Source organism: Siniperca chuatsi, linkage group LG10, assembly GCF_020085105.1.
Source record: "Siniperca chuatsi isolate FFG_IHB_CAS linkage group LG10, ASM2008510v1, whole genome shotgun sequence".
Lineage (NCBI taxonomy): Eukaryota > Metazoa > Chordata > Actinopteri > Centrarchiformes > Sinipercidae > Siniperca > Siniperca chuatsi.
In genome coordinates, this window is record NC_058051.1 from 26069444 (window position 1) to 26086569 (window position 17126).

General features: G+C 41.0%; 1 protein-coding gene across 3 annotated transcripts in view; it reads right to left on the reverse strand.

Moving 5' to 3' along the window:
- The window catches only part of magi3a (membrane associated guanylate kinase, WW and PDZ domain containing 3a), a 113807-nt gene that overhangs the window by 32316 nt on the left and 64365 nt on the right, over window positions 1-17126 (reverse strand). For all 3 annotated transcript variants that reach the window (XM_044212747.1, XM_044212746.1, XM_044212748.1), the window contains 2 exons: window positions 9428-9544; window positions 3907-4026 (listed from right to left, as the gene is read on the reverse strand). In XM_044212747.1, coding sequence (XP_044068682.1) covers window positions 3907-4026; window positions 9428-9544 — 237 coding nt within the window. The remainder of the gene's footprint in view (window positions 1-3906; window positions 4027-9427; window positions 9545-17126) is intronic.

Here is a 17126-nt window from a genome sequence, read left to right on the forward strand (position 1 = left end):
ATCCTTTAGAATAACTTTCATTATAGGCTGTGATGGAAATACTAGAGCGTAAAGATTTATGCAGTCATGATCATTTAGCAATATGAAATGCTAGCAAATAGTTTTGTGTTTTCAAACACAAATGGAAATTGGAGACACCCTTTAGGGTGTGGAAGTTTGGGAAAACCTCTCGGGGGTTTATAGTCTGGCTCAGCCTCCACCATCTCCCTCCCAAAGCTCTCCCCACCATCCCTCTGCGTTTATTCCTCTGCCTCTTTGAACCTGCCAGCCACAGTCACAGACCCTCATTAATCATTGAGGACGGGCTTCCACTCTCTTGGGCAGTGCCCAGTCTGCCCAGGCCTCATCATTGACTGCCAGTGCCCCAGGCGGGTGAAGCCCATCTTGAGCTCCAGCCTTGGCACAGGACTCGGGCCCTGCTTGGCATGGATGCCCACGCTTTACAAGCCAACCTTGTCAACCCTGCATTCCTCTACTCCCAGTGTGTGTGGTGTGCAGCTTCACAATTCACTGTTAGATGACCTGCCTCTCATAAATAAACCTCCTTTCTAGTTTATGTTCATCTCCTCAGTCTGTGTAGTGACACCCAACATAAATTACACACCCTTCCTATCTTTACTTTCATCCTTATTTTTCTTATTGAGCTGCTTACATCCATCCTAATCCCTCTCTCTCTATCCCTCCCCTTATCTTTTGTTCTTTCTGTTTCAACTTTTTCTTTGTTATGTTATTTGGACGTGCGCAATAACAACACTAATCCAACTGCTATGTTATCAGTAGTGCAGCTGTAAGAGCTGTGGTACTTTTTAATCTTTGAAGCCTCAGCTTTGCCAGTTCCTAGGAGTGGGCAGCTGTTGCTAGCGCAGCACCTTTGCACCCTCCCTCTTTTGTGACTTCTGGCCCGTTGTCCTGTTTCTATCTAAGCTATGCAGCTTTGCCTCAGAACTTCACAAAGCCTATGATACCCAAAAAGACCCAATTACAAAATGATTGTAGGCAATGTGGTCCAGCAAAACAAGGGGATGGTAAATGGTCATTTATTTTCCAGTAAAGTCTGTGATTGTCAAGGGAAATACATTTTGTATTGCACAAAGGGGATTTCATCATCTTCATGAACTGTCCAATTGGCCCCTAGCAGGCCTACAACTACAGACTGTAACTGTCAGCTAGAATGAAAGTACCAAAGCACTGTCTTGTCTATAACTCATGTCCTTTTTTCTGTGTCCCAGATTTTTATGCTTTATCCGTGGTGTGCAATTCTATACTATTTTATATTTCCACTGCATCCTTGTAGTTGGACAGCTTTTGCACTGACCCATGATTCTACCTTAAACCTCCAACATGTAATCAAGGTAATGTTTCCCATGCCAGTCGTGTAACATGCAAACATGGACTGTGCAGGTATCCAGCCTAATGGAGTTCCACTACAAAGCACCAGGGTAAAAAGTCTGCTGATCTGTAACCACCTTGCATCAGACAACTAGAAAAGAAAGCCCATGATATAATGACATATGGAATACATACTAAATAATGGTTGCATTTTGCAATGTCAGCAAGTTAATACAACGCTGCATTTTCAGCTGAGATCTTTACGTCAACTAACTTTGAGTTTCAGCAGAGGGAGACACCTGTTTTCCTTGAATTTTGCTTGCCCATTTCAGCTCACCGTCTCTGTCATGAATGATTCATATTACTGGCTTTTCTGTACCGTCCACAGTGAGGGCTAGAAAATTGGATATGCCCTAATTCACCTAGATGCAGACACTCTCGTACACGTGCAAATCTAATTCTTGAGAGTTTCGGCACAGCCAAGGTACCAAGCATTACTCACACCCTGACACTTAAACTGACACTTTTCTGTAAAATAAAAACTGGAAAACTAATCTCTTTGTTTTTGTGTTTTCAGACTTTCCCATCCACTTCATCAACAGCTGAGTCAACTTTGCTGCAAAGTCCTGCTTGGAATGCAGAGGGAGTTGAAAATTGAATGGATTAATACTGAGGAGTAATCTCATAAACACACACAATTTTCCTCTTTTATGCTTGGTTAAGTATTTTCATAATATTGGCCTTCTGAAATAACTTTCTGTTATTGGTGAGCAATATGATAACCAATGTGTGAAATGCTCATTGTCTCAGATATTGGCCCGAAGCAGAGCAGTGGGAGTGAGTGTCACTCTTCGTTACAGATTAACCATGGATACATCAAGTCCCTGTTGTTCACAGGTCTGGAGGATTAGTCACAGCTGTGAACGTGGCTGCCCAGGTCGATGTTTCCATTTAGTCAGCCATAGATACAATAAAGCCTCGTTCAGACAGAGAAACGTAACGTGCACTGAAGAAGCTAGGCATGTCATAAGAGGGGGAGAGAGAGATGAATAATGACTGACTGCAATGAAAAAGTAGGTGGGATTGGAGTGTGGTTTTCCCCGAGCCCTTGACACAAAGTTCAGTTCAGTTTTGTCACACAAAAGGAAAATTCTTTTTGCGGCCAGGCAGCATGGAAACGAAAAACGCAACAAAACAATAGAAGACATTAAAAAATTGAATACTATACTCACAACACAAAATAAAAAAAGATCCAGTCCATATGATTAAAAAACTGCAACAAATGAAAATAAGCATACCATATAGTGCTGCACCAGAGGCTTATGGAATATATATTTAATTAGGTGTGTTTAATGCATATAGAATTCAATCAAAATTCTATTCTGAAACACTAACTCTGACTGTATCTCTGACTGGATGAAGTGAATGGTATACAATTCATTAAACGAGTAATCTCCATTCCATTACAATACACGTTAGTGCAAGTTTTAAAATGTTTCTCTGAAGCAATGCATTTCTGTGTGAATGGGCCCTTAAGGCTAATTTTACAATCTACAGTATATGGGCTGTAGCAACTAGTAACACATCTGTAGTCAGTGACTAACTCACCATGGGGAAATCATTCATTATGTGGTAAATATCTCTCCCTCTCTTTCCCTGCATGCATTCAAGTGTGTCTGTCTGTAGATTTGTGTTTGTGTGAAATGTTTATCTAACAGTTTATCTGTGGAGACTCAGAGGTCGTAAGTCTGAATATTAATAATTAACTTTCTGGGGGCTTCTGGATCGGTGCCTTCAATACACATACGGTTGTGTTACATTAAGCAAGGAAGGGCAGAACACATCCATTATTCATCCTGTTGACTAGTTCATAGGTTCAGGGTTGAAGAGACAGTCATCAGTTACTTCTCGGTGAGCTCTTTGTGAGAACAGAAATATACACATTAAAGGCAGACCTGCTGTCAGTCACCAGAATTAGATTTCCCCATGTGGGTCCATATAGTGGTGCTGATGCAGGATGGCAGTCATCAAAACTGTTCAATAAATGAGTTACAAGTGAGTCCATATGACTTCATGTTTACTCCTCTTGGTTTGTTTGTAAGAATTCAGTGTGAACACGAAACGGACCACAACTGAAAGGAAACAATGTACCCCCCCCCGGACCAGACCACATGAACCAAACTGAAAAAGACCTAACCTAAACTCCCACTACTAAAATGAACTGGAAAAAAGAAACTATCAAAAAGAAATCACAACAGAACAACTGGAATTCACCATCTTGAAAAAGTGGTGGAATTTGTGCAATCAGGGCTAAGCATCATTTGAAATGTTTTGATACCGGTGCCAATATGGTACCTGAGTTGACAGTTGACAAATTTCGGATGGTACTCGAAAAGCATTAAGGTTCAATACCCAGCCCTAGGTGCAATGTGGGGAAAGTTAATCCAGGTTTTCAGCCACTAATTCATACCAGCGTAGTTCTTCAACTCGTTCTCTTTCATCCTTCAAAAGAAACTGTTTATATATCCACCATGTATAGTGTTGCAGAGTTGCAGTGTGTGTTGTGTTGAGACATACCATCATAGGTGCCACTCTCCAGCAGCAGTCCACTTTCTTCCAGCTCACGAAATTCCCCCACACTGATGAAATTGTAGTCCACTCCAGGAACTTCCCCCTCTCTGGGCTGCCGAGTGGTGCCTGCCAACAATGACACAGTTTAAGACAGAGAGAACATCCAAATGAGTGGAATGTGCCATTCACTAATAGGGGGGAGCTGGAAGTGACACTGTATGCAACATGCCCACAGGGATGTGATTCAAGTCCAAATACAGCACTCACAGGGGTGCATCTGTGTCTACATCATGAATAGTCAACAGAGCTGGGACCAGAAAACTATGAATTCAGCACAGCTGTCGGAATACAGAGGAAGTGTAACTGATAATGATAATGAACAGGGTTTTAATTGCACACTTTTTCTGTGTACAACAGCACCTTTTTTCACTTAGGATGCAATTACATCCTATATTAATGCAATAAATAAGTGAGGGGAATTAGAAAAGACAACTTTAGTTAGGTGTGCATCAAGTACAAGAATGGATAAAATCGAACTTCACTGTTGACCTTCTGCATATTTGTTGAATAATTACACAACTTTTATATCTGCCATGTTTGCAAGCTTGGTTTCCATGGCAATATAATGGAATATAATTTATTAACCATAAAGGTATATTAAATACTTGTCCGCACAATGCTACTTAAAGGCAGAACGAGTAGGATTTGCCAGTCTGTTTGTAAGCACACCATTCCAAAATTGGCCCCGGCTCAACGAGCAAGAGACCGAGAGAGAGAGCAGTGGTGGTCGAACGAGCTAGAGAGTGAATGAAGAGTGACAGGTGGGTGCCCTATCAGGTGGCTTGGTGGTTAGGTGGTTAGGTAGGTGGTTCATTCGGCCCCCCTCAGCTCCATCTCTTTGCCCATTTTTGGATAAGCCGGAGTCAGGGACTGCGATGATGGCGATGGCCAGAGCCACCGGAGCCGCCCACTTTGAGCTTGTTTATGCCAGACCTTTTCTGAGACATTCCGATTTGCAATAAACCAAAGAATGAATGAGAGCTCATTCAATTAACTAATGTTATTGGAAAGGACTTTGACAGTGAAGATCTGGGGGCATACCTTTATTAAAGATTACAGCCTTACCACCTGTTTCCAACATTGGGAAAGGTTTCTAAAAAGTCTAAACTCTCCAAGGTAATGGGAATAAAAATCAGTGACATGTTTTACAGCGTATTGTCTCCTTCACGTCGGTGGGGATGGCCAAGGTCAGTTGCTTTATGTCTGAAACGATCTTGAAGCAGTTGCAATATGAGCGATAAGAATATTTACTTCAGTTTTTCACCTAAACACACTGCCAATCCAAAAGTGAAGCTCTGCACTGCATTCCAGTTCATTAAATCATAATCTATCCTAACTGCTGCAACTGGTTAAAGGAAGTGTCATGTTTTGCCTTGTTGATGCTCTCATCTGTGAGACACTGAAAATGATGTTACGCTCCCTAACATGCCGACTTGGCTTACCGTCATCTTAGATGTAATCAGGGCTTTTACAGTGCCTCAGCTGAACTGCTCTGCTATCTGGCTGCGCTGCAGGCACAAGGGATTTTAACTCAGAGTTTAATAGGAACCTATCCCCATTCTTCATTTTCTTTCTGTGTCAACATCCATCCTGACTGCAGCATGAGCCATCACATCTGAAACAGCTTAGTCTGTTGCAAAGGCAATCTTTTATGTCAAAGAGCAATCAGAGGACACCAGCAAAGACACAAAAGGAGAAAATATGAGCTTGTTTTTGGATGAAGGAACAGGGAAATGTGATTATTAAGCTTTTCATTGTTTATCCAGCTACCTTCCTGAAGATTCTCAAATACGTTGGATACAATTTACCAATTTACCACCCTTACTGTTTAAATTGTCATAACACAAGCCTTTATAATTGTAATTTTATCATTTGATGTCACAAGTGTTGCTGTAAAACTTGACTTCAAAAGGTGATGGAATTTTAAAAGACAAGAGGGGTGCAGCTTAAAAAAGGAAAAGGGGGAAACAAAGGCTCTGGATGTTGTCTGCACTGATGTGTTCTAGATGGGCGAATTCACAAAGCAAAGCATCTCTTCAGTCTGCCTACAGCTGTGAGGGAAGAGTATGATTATACCCCAGCTGTGGATAGACAGTGAAGAGAGACTGCGAAGACATCAAGAAATCTAAGTTCTAATCTATGTTATCTGAGGAGGAGCGCTGGGATAAGGAGCTTTTGAGGAAAAGACAAGAGGAACTTTGCTGCCTCACTGGAAAAGAGCACACTGTTTTAACTTCCATCTTGTGTGTGGTTCCTCACAAGCCTCTCTTTGAAGAGATGAAACAACTGCATGAAAACAATACAGGACAAAAGTGTGCAACTAAAGCAAATGAAAAACAAAAAAGTATGTGTAGTTACTTGGTCTACAGGGGTTAACATGGCTTAACAACAAAATCTAGCTCTCCAGTGTTATGTGTAAACTCTATTTTGTGTGTCTCCCCCTTAGCAGGTTGAACACCCACTCAGTGGGGCACCAGAAGCCAAGTGACAAATGTTTACCAACAAGGCTCCCAGGTGCTAATTGTAGCTGAACAATTCAAAATGAAAAAGAAACAAAGAAGAAAAAAATATTGTGAAATTATACTGACAGATACCAGATCAGACAGTGCCAACTTCAAATTTCTAGAAGAACAAGAGGTACTGTTGGATGTTGGCTGTAATGTCTGATGAATACAGAAGAAATCATAATACTAACTTGAAGGAAAGCAACAATATGCTTATGCAATTATGCCCACTTTTTGTCACTATCACCGGCTACAGTAAACACAAGTCCAAAGTCTCGGTCCTGATGGATTCACACAGCCTACTATAAATTTCTCAAAGTTGGGAACAACAACAACACGCCTACATTTATGAGGAGGTCGTGTGGCCTGACACGACAACATTCACTGCAGATATCAGATTAAAAAGATGATTTTTGGAGCAAAGACACCTACAGCGTTAGCTAGCTTACAACTAGCTCAACTAGCTTACTTTGTGTTGCAGCAGGAGCTTGATGTTTCTATGGTGAAATTTTTATCAGTACAATGATGAACATTATTTGCATTCGTCATAAACAATTCTTAAACTAACTGATTTTTGCTTTGTTGTCTAGAAGCTAATATATAAACATAGCTTCTCACCCAACTATATAACATATATTGTATTAATAATGTAATTTTGAATCATGAGCTTATTACACAATAATAAGCCTATGTAATGAAACTCTGGACTTATTAGATGGTATGAAAACAAGTACTGCCTATAACTTTCTGATATGCCTCCATCAGAGCCACATACAAAATCCTGCATCCTATAGTGAATGGTGCATTGCTACATGATCTTATTCAAGGTAAAAATTAATACTGATTAATAATCAAGAATGATACTCATTCAGAAAAATTACAAAATTACAATTTACAATTTCATCTGCAAAATGGAGAGATTATATCACAATGCACTTTATGTCTAGTATGAAGCGCTGCCATAAAACTATTAAGATTATGTGATTAAACGAAAAGGAGCGTGAGGTTTGAGGCAATGAGAAAAAGGAAAAAGAAATCAGGCTCAAGTGACTAGCACTTGCTGCGTTTGACCTTGTAACGCCTCCATGCGTTTCTTGAGGCTTAGTGGCCTGCATTTATAATTTATAGGCCACTGCGGATAAATGCATTCTTTATATGAAATACATAAGGAAAAACTTAATTTGATTTTGTAGGCAAGATTTACTTTTAACTTTTTATTTTTCTGTAGTAGGATAAAGAGTCCATGCTGAGCTAAATCAATGCAAAGCCATATTCTGTCTTTTGTCTCAGTGCCTTATAAACTTAAAAGGAGCACTCTTCAATCTTCTCATCAAAAAAAACCCTGCACGGATTGAAAACCTGGGGCCCTTTTTCCAGAATACTTTCTTGTTTTTTTCATCTGGCAATGAGAATCGTGGAGTTGATTGCCGTGGCAGATATATTAATGCCCAGGGATTCATAGAAAAAGAGAGGTAGTTGGCGGTGGAGTTGGGGGGGGTCGGGATTTAGCCAAGCTTCAAGGATTTCGTGGTGCCCTGGACCCCTGGCACTGTCTTGAGCTCCTGTCATCTTTTGTGGGAGGCAAGTGTGACACTTAATGAAGCCTCACTGTGTGTAGAAGAAGAAGGAAGTCATGCTTCTTTCACTCTGAGATGCCATTTGGGCTGCTGTAATGAGCACAGGCATCATGCTGTAGTGGCTATTTAGGCTCCTCGCATGGTCACTGTGGCTCAGTGCGCTGTGATAAACCACTGGCACAGGCTGGCATGAGCAGAGTGGACACGGGACATATGCTGAGCTACTGAAGCCAGACTGCAATGTCTCGCGTGGGATATGCATGGCACAAGTTTTATATTTTCAGTGTTGACTCTCTAAAGTAAACTCAAATGTTCAGAATTGGGTGAAACTAGGCTATAACATCATCAGTGCTTAAACAAATGTAATAGTCTTTAGGATGAGCACAACAATTGAGATGTAAGAGATTGACATATTACTGCTTTTAACTCTATATACTGTAATTAAAAAAGCACTGAGCAGCACTGAGGCCTCATGTAGTGTTTTATACATTTCTACAGCAAATCTGTGGGCAGATTCATTCAGCAAAGTATAACAATTTTATTATCTTCAATTAATCATTACTGCTTTACTGTACATTAAATGCTACTTTAAAATATGCCTTTAAAATGACTTCCCCTCCATGCAAAATGTCAGAAATGAGAGCTTTCGAAATGCTAACTGAGACAGATAATAAACGATGTCTGAAGCAGTAATAAATGGCAAAAACATTTTTTTTTAACTCAGCTGTGCAGCCCAGAGAATTGCAGCTGCTCTTTCATTTACGCCTGTTGGCCTTGTTGTCCATTTTAAAATCACTCGGGTATAAAAACAAAAACGTTCTGTCCCGGTTATTTATTCCTCTATTTTGAAAGAAGCAGTGGAGCGGACGGGGAAAAAAAAAAGAAAGTAAAGAGAGAAGGGAGAAAAAAGTTAGCAGTACTCTTTCACATCTTTAATTGTAAAGTAACCAAGGTATGAAAATAAAAGTCTCTCTCAATTTCATACTTCATATATTCAGTCTCAAAACTTGTTTTCGATAAATTAAACATAAAAACCGAGAAAGTGTGTCACTCCCTTCGAATCCAATACAGATTCTTTTGTACCAGTCCTGATGTCTTAAAGCGTATTTCACTCATGGTAGGTAATATTAGCTTTCCATATCATTTTCTACTCAGGTTTTCCTAGGACATCAGAGTTACATTAAGCCTAAGACTGGGTGCTTTTACTACTTTTAAAAAGATATAGGAAATGCAGGCAAGAAAATAACTAGGATGGTGCAGGTAGTGTTACAGATGAGAACAGACCAGGCTCCATCTGGAAGGGTCAAAGGGCAACAGGCAGAGCCCAGACAGAGAGAGAGAGAGAGAGAGGAGACTGAGGTGCCCAAGGCTGTGGAAGATACTCACAGGGAATGGTGCGTAAGTACAGGTTGTCCCTGATCACCTGCTGGAGCTTATGGTCCAGGGAGCCCTTCTGAAACTGCAGGCTGAGGTAGTGACGCAAATCAGTATTCAACACCTTACCTAGAGGAAAGGAAAAAGAAATCTGGGTCAGTCCAACAATTAAATCACATAGGAGGGCATCTACACGGCGCTCATTTATAAAACATTCACTCTGATGATTTGATTTTGAGACAATTAAAAAGACGTTCTTAAATTTAAATTCATAGCAAGCTAGACCACGCTCCTCCGACGGACAACAACACATGCTACGAGGCCTAAATCAAAAAGGGTTCTTGTCCAGACAGCGATTACTTGTACCTGAGAAGGCTAGGTGCTAAGTGGCAAAGATGGCATATTGAAGCTGTCATATGTGATGAAACATTAATTGGGCTCTTTCAGTAAAATCCAGATGCATGCATTTCAAAAAGCAGCTACACATTAGGCCTGTTGCTTCTCGGGAATGACAGCATTTCAAGCAAAGTCAGAGGAAGTGTAGGGGCTGCACAGTTATCTTCAAGATGAGGAAAATTTACCATTCTCCTCTGAGTGACAGAGTGTCAGAGAGAGGAAATGGAGAGAGAATTCCCTTGTGTTTGTTATAGTCGCGCTCTTCCTCTGTATGGACGCTAGCTGTGGGGCAGGAGCTCCTTCCTCGGGAAGGGACACGCAGGATGTGCTTTGAATATGGATTCAGTTACACTGTATAAACACTTTCTCCTCAAAGCTGCCTAGCAGGGAGTACACAACCTTATACAGACGACTGAGGTAGTGAGCACTAGGGTCCACTATCTACATAAAACATCACGTTGCAGTTGTTCTGACAGTTATCACAGCTGCAACAACACCTGCAATGTGCCTGATCAAAATCTAGTTTAATGTTCTACACCCAGTGGTGGAAAGTAACTAAGTTTACATTTACTTAAGTACTGTACTTCAGTACAAATTTGAGGTCCTTCTACTTTGCTACTTCATACTTCTACTCCACTACATCTCAGAGGGAAACATTCTACTTTTTACTCCACTACATTTATCTGACAGCTTTAGTTACTTTACAAAGATTTTTGCACAAAACATATGAAGAGCTTCTAAAATATGATGTTTTGTTATAAATAAAACTACTCAACAGTTTATACAAGTACAGCTGAAACGATTAGTCGATTCATCAATTAGTCGACTGATAGGAAATTAATGGGCAACTATTTAGATATTTATTTATATCATTTAAACCATTTTTTAGGCAAAAACATTTCATGTTTCAAGCTTCTATAATAAGAGGATTTGCTGCTTTTGTTTTTAATTATTTAAATTTATTTTTAGTAATTTTGGAGGTTGGGCCTTTTACAAACCAAATAATCAATCAATTAATGGACAAAATAATCAAGAAAATTGTTGAAATTCTCTTTACGTCCCGACAGCAATCAATAAATCAAATACTCTGGGGGGAAAAATGCAAAAAATCTGGTATCTGTAGCTGTTGCAGGCCTGTAATAAACCCACTGAAATGATTGGCTGGCCTACCTGCCTACCTGCGCGCACTCTGCCTGTACACTCATTGCGCATGAAAATGTGTTTTGGGGGAGTGGCTTTGGAGGGAGGCCTGAAGGGAAGGCGTGGGATTTTTTTGGTTGAATACTTTAAAAATCTAGCTGCCTCTTGCTAGTTTCTCCAACATTATCTACCCTAGCTTTCAATGCAGGACTTTTACTTGTAAGAGAGTATTTTTACAGTGTGGTATTAGAACTTCTACTTAAATAAAGGATCTGAATACCTCCTCCACAACTGTCTGCAGCTGCTTTTTCTCTTTTGCACAGCTCTACAAGGCCAGAATGTGGTAATGTTTGCTGTCAATGTCTGCCAGATTCTCTGACGCAAGTGTTAAGATCCTGCAGATCTTCTCCAGATCAGAAAATGTTGACAAATCAAGCAGAAGCCGGTCTGTGAGTAATGTCATTCAGACTCCAAATGAGATCTGCTTTAAGCTACTGTGAGGAACATCAGTCAGTAAGATAATACACTACTCCCAGCAAGACACCTACAGAGATTGTCAATACATGATTTTTCCCATTGTGAGACTAATATTGCCGTTGGCTAATCTGCTGATGAATATTTTATCATAGTGTGACAGACACTTCACTAATCAACCGCACACTCATGTCATTGTAGACTTGCTTTGATTTCAATATGAAACATTTTTCAACTCCATTTGAATCTATTCACCAATATATACACACTCACGTGCAACAGATTCCCTCTTTCAAACAAGTGGCAGGGCTCAAACTAGTAGAATTTGGCAGAAAGAAACTGAATAAAAAAGAGAAATATTCCAACAGTGAAAGTAATAAAAACTTTAAAGTGAGGAGCATCCTATACATCCCACACTACAAGAGTTCTGTTCTGAAACTTGAACAGTATTTTTTGATACCCATTTTCAGCAGGAAGTATTGAAGGATAGACTTGGCTGCTTGCAAATAAAAAGCTATCATCTTCCAAATGAAAAAAAAAATAAAAATAAAAATAAAATAAATAATAATAATAATATATATATATATATATATATATATATATATATATATATATATATATATATATATATATATATATATATATATATATATATAAATAATAACACTGGAACTGCAGATCAGCAGCATTATGTTGCCTGGTTGAGGGGGTCCATACTACCCCCTTAACATCTGCCAAAAAGTGATGTTGAAAATAGAGCGTTATGAGTTTCTTGCTTACTGGGTGTTCAACACAACTCAATACTTATGCTCTGCAGGCACACATGAGCTAATAATTCAAGTGATTTTGGAATTCTGAGGCTTTCGAGTGTGCCTGCTGCTTTACTTAAGTTGAAAAAGTCCAGTAATTGCAGCATGCCAGAGGTACAAGTGAGGGACAGGGCCAAGAGAAACATGGCTCTTCATTATGTAACTCTATAGACTTTTTACTGGCACAATGAATGTGAGGAATTTAGGTCAAGGAAACAAAAGCTGCTACGCATTGCAACTGGAAAGCCACAAGCCTGCGGTCCATGTTCCCAGAAGCTATGAGACATGAAAAACCCCAAAACACACACAAACAATATACATCCCATTCCCTCCCCTACCCGGTCAGGCCTGTTCCCATGTTAAAGGGGATGGGAGTGATTCTGCCTTCACCAGGGCTTTCATCACTCTTGGGAATGCCATCCTGGATCCATTTTCACACACTGCCTTGAAAGATCAGCTGGTTTCAGTATGGACAATGGACGGAGCTAATTGTTACCACAGGATTCCTGCAACTAAGGGTAGATCCCCCACTGGGTCAACAAAATCAATCTCTCTCTTTCTCTCTCTCATACAAAAACACACACACACATGCAAATCACCTCCCCTGCCCAAAGCAAACTCCCACTAAAGTGCCTCTAACAGGGTAGTCTTTGTGGCTGGCCTGTCAGGTTGCGTTAGCGTGCTACATCATATCTCCAGAGACGGAGAGAGAAAGAGAGAAAGGGAGAAAGGGAGGGAGCGGCAACTCTCAGCTTCCCGCTAGGTTACAAGGCAGCGCATCACTGGCCTGCCAGGCTGGTAGTATGAGGCATGTGAGACACAATGGAAGCCTTTGTGCCTTGTCATCTGGCTATTAGACACTCTCTCATACAGGGGGAGTGTGGGGGGGGTTTGGTGGGGAAAAGGGGGGCAGCAGTTCAAGGTTGGCGAATCATTAAAAACAGAGGGAGCGAAGGAGGGCAGGGTGGAGGGAGAGAGGGATGTTTGCAGAGAGGAGTAATGATGATGCATGGGAACACACGTGGAAACTCACCCCGCCTCTCTCCTCCTGCCCTTTCAGTGTTATTCTATCGCCCCATCTCTGACTGTGCGTCTTTACCTCTCTTCATCAGCCCTGGCAGATCCCCACAGGGCTCCTCACACCTATGTTTGAGATCACTTTCTGAATAGCTAACAGCCCTCCTTGCATCTCCCCTTACTCTTTATTCCACTGCTAGCCACTTAACCTTTTGTTGTCTCTCATATCACAAGCCATTGCTTTCAAGTGATATGTGCATCTACCTGTCGCTGCCTCCACCACAGCCACTCTCTGCCTGTCTTCTGCCTCTTAGATCAGACTGGATAAAGGCAAATGAAAACCAAGCCCTTGCTCTGGCTCTGTCTAAATTTGCTATTAGTTTTCAGTATGTACACATATGTGTAAAAGGAGGGGGGAGGACGAGAGGAAAAGCCTTACTTCAATAATAAAAGATCTGCTATAAGTATGGATTTAAGTAAAGCGTGAAAACACACTGTATGGATGTACTAACAAAACCCCCACTTTCTTTCTCTCTCTCTCTCTCTCTCTCTCTCTCTCTCTCTCTCTCTCTCTATCAGACACATATCCACAAAAATGAAAACATAGCACATGCTGCTGCCCATCATCCAGTCCCCTAGGACACTTAGATTTTGGTATCTGCCATGGGAAACTGCTACTCCGAGCTCACCTCACCATCTGTCATTTTCTGTAACTGATGTCAAAACTACTGATGTGCTTTGCAAAAAGTCTTTCTTTGGGAGACAAGTTGTTTTTCAGCCAAGACCGGACAAGAGCTTCAGTCCTTCTACTATTATAAAAACAGGTTTAGCAGCACGGAGCATAATTTTTTAATCAACTTTTTTGCTGTAAGGCACACAGTCAAAGTACTTGGGCAAAGCTAAGTGCTAACGTCAATGCTCACAACGACAATGCTAGCATGCTGATGTTTGGCAGATATAACGTACCATGTTCACCATCTTAGCTTAGCATGTTAGCATGCTTACATTTGATAATTAGCACTAAACACAAAGCACAGCTGAGGCTGATGGGAATGACAATATTTTGACCTCATGGTGGTGCTAAAGGAAAGGTCAGGGGATCATCAAAGTCAGTAGGCTTTATCTTCTGGGGACCATGAAGGTCTGTACTAAATTTGATCCATTCAAAAGTTGTTGAGATATTTCAGTCTGGAACAAAGTGGTGCACTGACTGACCATTGCCATCTATAGAGCTATGCTGCTAGCTAAAAATGATGCTCATGAGCTAGAAAACAAAAATTAGTAAACTTCTTGGCAAAGAGACAAATATTGAAATATAGCAACCTTTTGGCAAATAAGCTTCCACACTAGATACTGAGTACTAACTATCAGTCTTAGTGTTGCATGAATTTGGCACAAGAACCATTCTGCCAAAAGCAAAAAGACAAGTCTTCTGCTAAATCCCTTCTCATTTCTTGGCACAACAGCATGCCCTCACTTCACCAGGGCCAAAGCAACTGACTATGAAGATATTTACCCGGGCACCCAGTGAACTGGGGAAGTTAAATTACAATGGGCTTGCATAGCCACGGTGCTTTTCCTAAATGAGAGCGGAAGCAATGCAGAGATGTCACCAGCAGGGGTGTCAGTGAGCGTCTAATGAGGCAATTCTCTGACAGTAGTGCAGCTCTGGAAACAGCGAGAAAACCCCTGCCATCTGCTAATTACCACCTTGTTAGGTTCATTTGGCAACTCAGGGTAACTGAATGTCCTGCCTCATTCTGCGTGACAGGCAGAGAGATAATCAACACTTTACTGGCATCTACGGGACACCCAGTTTATTCATTTTCTCCTTAAAATGGCAGAGAGACAAAAGAGATTAACAATTCTGGCATATCTTGTTTTCTCTCCAAAGAGCAGCAAACACACAGAGAGACACTTTGGGTTCCACCGCCAATGGTCTCATTCCCCAAACCCATGCTCATGTTCACTGAAAGAGATAGTGGTAGAACTACTACCACTTCCCTCAAACACTTTCCCTGGAAATGGGAGAGGTGTGGAGTGTTTTCCCATCTGAAACAAGCTTTTTCAAGCTGAGAGCTGTAATTGGCTGGCAAAAAGGAGTCAGTGTGAAGTCAATTAGTGGCTGCAGAGCCCAAGAGATTAATTGTAGATGGAGGTAAGCTTTGGGATGAAAAATGTTACATGAAGGAAATCAATGTCCCCAATCACCCTTTTCTCCTCTCAGGTTAGATACATACCTCATAAAATCCAATTAGTGGGATTGTATCGCAACATACAGTAAGGTCAGTCTGCACAAGCTGGGTGTTTTTGATATAAAATGTCTAATGACCAGGTTGAAAACCTCCAATTACAACATCCACTTTTCCAATTGTATCTTTGATAAATTGATATACAGAAAAAAACTTTGCCCATGTCAAATTTAATTCAAAAGTTTTCAACATGTTTGATAGCAGAATTCATAAGCCATGAGTATCAAACTTCTATCGATAACACAATATAGAAGGGGATAAAGTGCTGGAGGAAAAGTGACTTTATGATACTATTGTGAGCTTGCTGTGCCACAAGGACAATAGCCCTTATCCCTGCACCCTTGGCAGAATAGCACAATCAACTCTTTAAGCAGATAATTGAAAGGAATGGTCTTGCTACACATTGCGTGCAGGCTTAATGTTGCCGGCTTATTATAGTCAATGTGATAATCATCAGCGCACTTGGCAATAGACACAGATGGTGTCCCAAAGCACTCAGCATTCAGAAATATATTCTTGGCTCCGGATGGCTTGCCTGCTATTGTTGGCTGACTGTACTAAATATCCATTAGTTACATGTTTGAGATAAAACTGGCTCTGTGCTTTCTTGGCTCATTTAATAGTACACACCTATTCTGTTGATACATGAAATATGTGTGTCTACAATCTTACAACTTCAGAGCAACAAGTGTGCGTAGATGAGTATAATGGATTATTGCCAAAAGAGGTGAGTTCACATTAATCTGGACTAAGGTACTCTGTCCTCCCTAGTCTCTGTGCAGCATGTGACAAAAGCATCAAGCTTTATATTTCCAGTGAGAAGTGACCTTGAAATTGTCTTTTCTAATCCCATTGTGGCTTAGAGGAAGACAAAAAGATGAAATAAAGCTAAGGTCGAGCCTCTCTTGTCTTGGCTGTCCCTTTTGGATTCTTAGCTGGGGCAGAGAGGTGAAATAACAGTCACAGCCACCCCGCGGTCATCCTGAGTGGGCAGGGCCTTCTCCCCTCTCCTGTCCGCTTCCTGTGATGTGGAGCAGACTGACAGATCATGACATTAACCTCTCCTTCGCCCAGTATCCATGTCCACTGCTGCTTCCCTGAGCACTGCTATCTTTGAGGTTCAGTACAGCTCAGTGGACACTCTCACCACCACTACAGTGGTTAGGGGTTTGCCACACACTGGTGTCTTCCATACTAAAAAATTTAGGACCTTCCACAGTTGACTTTTGACATGTTAGAGGGGGAGATTAGGAATAACTATGCTGGTCTGAATGATCTAGTCTCGTAATCACCGACTATGTAGTTTGTTTAATTATGATGGCAATGTTGCTCTGTCTGTCTGTTGGTCTGATGGTCGGTCCACCACTTTGGTCCAGACTGAAATATCTCAACAGCTATTAGAAGGATTGGCACAAACGTTTGTACAGACATTCATGGTCCCTAGAGGAGGAATCCTAATGGATCCTTTGGTAATCCATTGACTTTTCCTCCAGCACCACCAAGAGGTTCACATTTGAGTTATTTTTTTGTGAAATGTCTAAAGAAAACTATATAATGGATTGCCATGGAATGCCATGGAATTCATGGTCCTCAGAGGATGAATCCTATGGACTGGTGGTCCCC